This window comes from Oncorhynchus mykiss, chromosome 11 (assembly GCF_057628025.1).
Source record: "Oncorhynchus mykiss isolate SJ-2025 chromosome 11, ASM5762802v1, whole genome shotgun sequence".
Lineage (NCBI taxonomy): Eukaryota > Metazoa > Chordata > Actinopteri > Salmoniformes > Salmonidae > Oncorhynchus > Oncorhynchus mykiss.
Window position 1 is genome coordinate 23,012,998 of NC_143032.1, and position 7,242 is coordinate 23,020,239.

General features: G+C 41.8%; 1 protein-coding gene across 1 annotated transcript; it reads left to right on the forward strand.

The window, feature by feature from the left end:
* The first annotated feature begins 284 nt into the window (after positions 1-284).
* hccsb (holocytochrome c synthase b) lies at positions 285-6,620 on the forward strand. The gene is made up of 7 exons (XM_021620518.3): positions 285-565; positions 972-1,145; positions 1,650-1,825; positions 3,229-3,377; positions 4,724-4,843; positions 5,114-5,200; positions 5,383-6,620. The coding sequence occupies exons 2-7, from the start codon at positions 1,007-1,009 to the stop codon at positions 5,579-5,581; spliced, it is 870 nt and encodes a 289-aa protein (XP_021476193.2). The 5' UTR covers positions 285-565; positions 972-1,006; the 3' UTR covers positions 5,582-6,620.
* Positions 6,621-7,242: the final 622 nt, after the last annotated feature.

Below are 7,242 nucleotides of genomic sequence, written 5' to 3' on the forward strand. Positions count from 1 at the left end.
CTGTACCAGTACAGAGGGATAGGCCAACAACAGATATATATTTATTTGTATTTTTAGCAATGGTTATCAACTCTACTGCAAGGATGGAACGTAAGTCACGGAAAATTGAATTTGTGGTGGCAGGTGCAGAGAGGTATTTGGGTGAGGTACAGGGTGTGTTAAGTGGTGGTGTCCCATACTTTCAGGTTGTTGGCCTGAGGTAGGACTAAATAGATTTAAATAGTAGAGTAGGGTGGTGTTAATCTGTTTTTTTTTTATTTATTTTTGTATTTTTTTGTGAATGTAGTGTTCGATTGTAGGGTATTTAAAAAATAATTATAATAATTCAAGCAACGTTTAAAACGTATAAGGGAGTTGTACTCCAGTCTAGTAGGTGGCAGTAATGTAACATTTATTGGATGCCAACCACCGTTAAACCTCATCGAAGAAGAAGACATACTGTTTCACAACTTCGGAGCAACACAGCAACCGATTGAACAACCAATGTGCCAAGTACATTGCATTGTGGGAAACGTATCCGCACGTTGACATTGGGGATACAGCGCCAGTGATTTCAAGGACCCAGGTAGGTGATTATGATGTTGGAAATTGTTCTTTTGAGTCTTTATGTTGATCAGATTGGTAAACTATACAGTGAGGACATATCCGATGGTGTGATACGCTTTGTTTTCAGTAACGTTACATCTATTTCTTAACACATAATTGAAGAAGTGCTAGCTAGCAGCTAATGCTAGCTTATAGGTATGTAACTGAATTACACTATTTTGTAACAAGTTCGGCTTTTTCTAGCTAGCGACATAACTGCATTTGCTGGCGTAGCTAGTTAGATCCTTTCTCCAGACTAGCTATCATTTATGAGACAGAAAAATAGCTGCTAGTAAACTACTGTATTATCAAGAAGCTAAGTAGTATTTTGGCTGATAGACTGATTCAGCTAGCTAACTAAACGTCTGACCACTTTTGTCCTCTAGCCCATCTTTCTGGACAAGGACAGATCAGTCCAGAAATGGGTGCCACTATGTCCAGTCCTGCTCCACCCACAGTCAAGGCCGAATCTATGATGGCCTCTCCCCCTCCTGCGTTTGTTGGCGGCGTGGCCCCACCACAGGGCTGTCCTATGCACCAGGCACAGGAACCAGTCAAAGGTAGGCTCCATCTCTGTTTCATCACCAGGACCGATGGCTTGCCGGTCTATATCGCTTTTTCTTGAGTTTTTCCTGAGCTTTGCTTACCATATACTATTGTTAGTAGGGTAAATCCATTTTAAATCATACACTTTTTCATAGCACCTCTTTTGATTTGATTGAAACTTTCCATATGTATTTGCCCAATGTAGAAGTGCTCAGAGGTGACTTTTTGGACCTGAATGCCAAAACCTTCAAAAGATAAAGCTTCTCCAAAGTATATAGTGTACAATTTGTTATCTGTGTAGTGATTGATTGTGTTGGTTGATCTTTGTTGTGTCTGACAGGTTGTGGTAACAATTTCCCTCTCTGAGGATGATAGAGGGTGTATCTATCACGTGGAGCTTTTCTCTTTGGGGAAGGAGTTATTCCTGACTGTGTGACCCACTTGACAAGGAACAACTCCTGTTCCTATTCCCTGGATCTGGGTTCTAACTTTTGTTTTGCCATAAATGCCCTCCGCAGTTGCCCCTCCATCAGAGTGCCCCATGCACCAGGCTACTGCTGCTGCCCCTACAGAAGAGAAGCTTGCTGCTGCAGCAGGGCCAGTGCACCAGGACCGGGCCTATGAGTTTGTGGCGTGTCCTATGAAGGCAGCAGCAGCCGGACAGGGCCAGACTGACATTGACCCCACTAACATGGTCAGTATGATGATAATGCATGTACATGTTCCATGTTAACTGTTCACTGCTGCGGGGACTTGCTTCCATTCAGCCATAAGTGCATTAATGAGGTCGGGCACTGATTTGGGCAATTACGCCTGGCTCGCAGAGTCGGGTTTCCAATTCATCCCAAAGGTGTTTGATGGGGTTGAGGTCAGGGCTCTGTGCAGGGAGTCAAGTTCTTTCAGACCGATCTCTACAAACCATTTCTGTATGGACCTCGCTTTGTGCACGGGGGCATTGTCATGCTGAAACAGGAAAGAGCCTTCCCCAAACTGTTGCCACAAAGTTGGAAGCACAGAATTGTCATTATATGCTGTAGTGTTAAGATTTTCCTTCACTGGAACTAAGGGGCCTAGCCCAAACCATGAAAAACAGCCACAGACCATTATTCCTCCTCCACCAAACTTTACAGTTAACACGGTGCTTTTGGGCTGGTAGTGTTCTTCTGGCATTCGCTAAACCCAGATTTGTCTTTTGGACTGCCAGATGGTGAAGTGTGATTCATAACTCCAGAGAATGTGTTTCCACTGCTCCAGAGTCCAATGGCGGCAAGCTTTACACCAGCCAACAAATGGCATTTGCGTGTGGTGATCTTAGGCTTGTGTGTCTGCTCGGCCATGGAAACCCATTTCATGACTCTCCCGACGAAGTTGTTGTGCTGACGTTGCTTCCAGGGGCAGTTTGGAACTCGGTAGTGAGTGTTGCCACTGAGGAAAGACCATTTTTATGCACTACGCACTTCAGCACTTGGTGGTCCCGTTTTGTGAGCTTGTGTGGCATACCACTTCGCGGCTGAGCCGTTGTTGCTCCTAGACGTTTCCACTTCACAATAACAGCACTTACAGTTAGTTGACCAGGGCAGAAATTTGACGAACTGACTTGTTGGAAAAAAGGCATCCTATGACAGTGACAGGCCATTCTCTGCCAATGTTTGTCTATGGAGATTGCATGACTGTGTGAGGGATTTTATATACCTGTAAGCACCGGGTGTGGCTGAAATAGCCAAATCCACTCATTTGAAGTGTTGTCTACATACTTTTGAAGTGTAGCTCTCTAAGAGGAAAACTGCCATTTACTACCAAATTTGGAAATTGCACATTCTGCGTGCTACTATTATAACTCTCACCAGCAGTAAGTTGAAAGCCCGACTCAGTTGATCTACATTTTTTTGGACGGGACCTGCAGTCACCCCGTTCTGGGGCAGTATGGCTGCTGTAGATCATATGTTTAGGGTTTTTTCTCACCATGATTTCAGCTGATTTGGTTGGTTGATATGTGCTCAACTAGAGTAGTGAATGGAAAAGTCACTTCATAAAAGTTGATAAACAGACCAAGGTTAAACATGTTGGCTAATGTTATTATCATCCTGTTCTGTCCAGATGCCTCCACCCAACCAGGTCCCTGCCCCAGACCAGCCCTTCCTTCTACCAGTGAACCGAGAGGAGTCTAAGATCCCGCGGGCTGGAACAGGCAAGAACTGGGTCTACCCCTCGGAACAGATGTTCTGGAACGCCATGCTCAGAAAGGGGTAAGGATACCCTCACTTTTGCTACAAAAATGTAGTTTTACAAAGGATACAATTGAGCAGATCTTGTTTCCTGAAAATGGTGGAATAGTAAGCTGTAAAATATAGGCTGGGCTATTGAAGTGCTGTGTATTGACTTTGCGAACACATTGTAATTGTGAGGTGTTTTGGTCTGACTTTTTATTTTGTCTTATTTAGTTGACATGCAAATACTCGTTATACATAACACTGCTTTCCAGAAGTAGGAGACGACACTGTACTGCACTGTCCTTTAGTGCTGAGCATTTATTTTTTTACATTAAATGCATTGTGGGTTGAATACTGTAACACAGAATAAAACCATTTTTAAAAGTCACATGATGGTAGTAACTGCCCATTACTGCTTATTAACTTATTAACCATTTATTCACATTACTTTACTTTAATAAATATTTCAGTTGTTGTGTATATTACATTTGACTGTTATTCAATTCCAAGTCATCATCTCATCTCTATAGAGCTGCTGTCTGACAAAATCACTATTTTGTAGTTCAACCTAAATAAGGCATACTTTTATGACTGCTGAAAACCAACTATAAATCACTTAGATTTTGTATTTTCAGGTAGAGATACCTCGCGAAGCAACAGCTGCTCTCTATATCACCTCACCATTGCACATGCTTCTCTCTTCCATAGCAGGCGTAAAAGAAACAGACCAGACAAGTAGATGCGCAGTGTATTATGGTCATTGTAGTTAATTGTCACATTTTATGCATTAAACTATGTCTAATATTGGCCTGTTGGAAACTACAACTCCCTGCTACATCGCACAGTTCAGACTGGTCTGATTTATCTCTAGAGAAAATGCTTTGTGTGCATTGAGCTCACAGAAAAAAACGTATGAGTTTAAAAACTGAAAAATAACTGCAATTTCAGTTAATCACTCAGCACTTCTGTCCTTTAAAGATGCACTATGCAGAAATTGCTCTGCCATTTCATTTCCTGTTTGCTAAAATTCTAATAGTTCGCCTAATTTCCGTTTGTATAGTATAGAGAATGATTTTACCATCTAAACTGCTGTGAAATATCCATTCTGTAACCTAAATGATTGTATTTTCAGCTTTTTGAAGCTGGTGTACAAAACCGAAAGCATAAGGCGCAAAAACTAAACCTGAGCGTGGGAAACAAAGAAATAGCGCACATAGGACAGATATACTGCTTCTTAGACTTGCTTTCAATGAGAATGACCGATCTAAAACTCATATTTCTATGTGAATTTAGTTGGGTCACCCAAAAAGATACATATTGCAGCTTTAAAACAGCAGAAAGGTTCCATTTCTCACCAGCCGTGTTAACCTCTTCATCACCAGGTGGCGCTGGAAGGAAGATGAACTGGGTCAGCAGGACATGTCCAACATCATAAAGATCCACAACACCAACAACGAGCAAGCATGGCAGGAGATTCTTAAGTGGGAGGCCCTCCATGCCGGGTGAGTAGAAAAAATACGAAACCGTTTCAGAGCCACTATACCAAGTGCTTTAGTTAATCACAGATTTAGTTATTCATAGTTGGTCATAGTTAATACTTAAGCTAATCATGGATTACATCATTTTAGAGGCCTTCCAGACTGACACATCAATAACCTGTCTGTCCCCCAGATCCACAAGCACCTCTTTTACTTTGTTATAAAATAGTTTTTTTAAATGGGGAAATAAATGTAAAAAATTGACCTGTTCCCCACTGACATGTTACTTGTTAGGGAATGTCCATGCGGTCCATCCCTGAAACGGTTTGGTGGCAAAGCTAAGGAGTTCTCCCCAAGGGCTCGAATGCGTCACTGGATGGGGTGAGGAGTTTATTTATTTCATTTTTTTTACTTTAAAATGTTTGTGCAAGATGTTATTTGTACAGAGTACATTCTGAATTGAAGCCTTAACATGATATGCTCATTTGAAAGTGGAAGTGGCTTGATATGCTTACACAGTTCCTTTCACAGTATAATGTATTTACGTAAATGTGTTTCTACAGATATGAATTGCCGTTTGACCGTCATGACTGGATCGTGGACCGCTGTGGGAAGGAAGTCCGCTACGTGATCGACTACTACGACGGAGAGATCAACAAGGACACCTATGAGTTCTCCATCCTGGACGTCCGCCCAGCTTTTGACTCTATAGGTGCAGTCTGGGACAGGATGAAGGTGGCCTGGTGGCGCTGGACCTCGTAAGCAGCAAGCAAAACACTGTAAAACAAGGTTTTACATTCTTCATTTCGATACTAAGATGTTATAAAAACAACAACAACAACAACAACCCCAGAAGACCCATTCAAAACTGCAGTAAATGCTTCATCACGTGACTGTAATATACCAGATTCTCCATCATAATCCTATTGATTTCACATTTGATTTCACTGTTTGATGTGTTTTGAGGTGTTTCGGTTCTAGATTCTTCTAGTGTAGCTTAAACGCCTTGGTGCACACATTATCCAGCGAGGGCGAGTGGCTTGCTTTAAGGGTTCGCTGGAGGTATGGTGCTTTGGTTCTATCCTCTCAGCCTTTCTAACATTGGTATAATTGCACAGAGAATGATTTGCTATAGCTAAATGCGATGGAGATGGATGGGCAACCCAGCAGGGATGTTGACCTTTAAACCAGACCAACTGCAGGATCCCCCCCTTCTATTTCCAGACTTTTTAGTTTAGATAATATGCCCTGTTTTGTTTTGGTGGTCAAATATTAAAAACTTCCGTTGAGTATTTCTAAAACAAAATAAGATGACCAAACCACTATCATTACATCTGTCTGGGTTTAATATACTGTAGAGCTTTGCAACACAGTGGGCTGTTTTTATTTGGATCATGCTTTCAAGCCTCATACTATTCAGTTGCATTTGTCACTTAACTGTCTATTAAAGTGAAAGTAAAACCGTAGTCAGCTCAGTCTTTTTAAATAGATGTTTTTTAGACTATTCTGTGGTCAAACCTTTTGAGTGTACTCCATTTTTGTCTCAAGATACCCTTCCTGGTTTTGTAGTGATCAGATACACGTTGGCCCTATTCAGAATTGTAGCTCGTTTTCTTTCTCTCTGTTCTGTCTAGTTGTATAGCCATGTCAAATTCCCCGTGGGCTACTGTGGGAAGCTATGCTGATTGATTGTATTTATTGTCTGTGAGGTTCATTTGTGTGTACAGCTGCTTGTTTTCTAAAATGATTTTATTCCTGATTATCCAAACGACCATTAAACTTGGTACTATTGGCTCTGAAACCATTTGTTCTCTATCTTGTCAGTTGTATTTTCAGCACCATCTTCTGGTTTGGTGATAAAACTGTAGCTGGGCTATATGAACTGCAGATGGCGCCATATCTCCCGGATATATCTCCTTCCATATCACTCATTTCTCGAGGACCTGCTTTGCACGCCAGGGCTCATTACGAGCCAGCCCAAAGGTCGGTGAATTTAAGTGTGGGTCACAGTGTGATGAACGTGAAAGAAAGGCACATGGTTTTTAAAAAGGAGATCTAAAGTAATTCAATAATCTCACCTGAAACCTTTTTTTTTACTAGGCGAGTCAGTTAAGCACAAACTCGTATTTACAATGACAGCCTACTGGAGAACAGTGGGTTAACTGCCTTGTTCAGGGGCAGAACGACAGATTTTTTCCTTGTCAGCTCAGGGATTCGATCTAGCAACCTTTCGGTTACTGGCCCAACACTCTAACCACTTGGCTACCTGCCTAGTAGCCTACACTTTATGGAAAGGAGAGTAAATGAGAATCTGTACAGAGAACCAACCACTCCACAGTCTGAAGATAGATTCATTTCCTGATACAGTATTGTGTCTGTTCAGCTGGGGAATTTTCTGTTGCCTTTTGAAGAGGGGTGAGCAG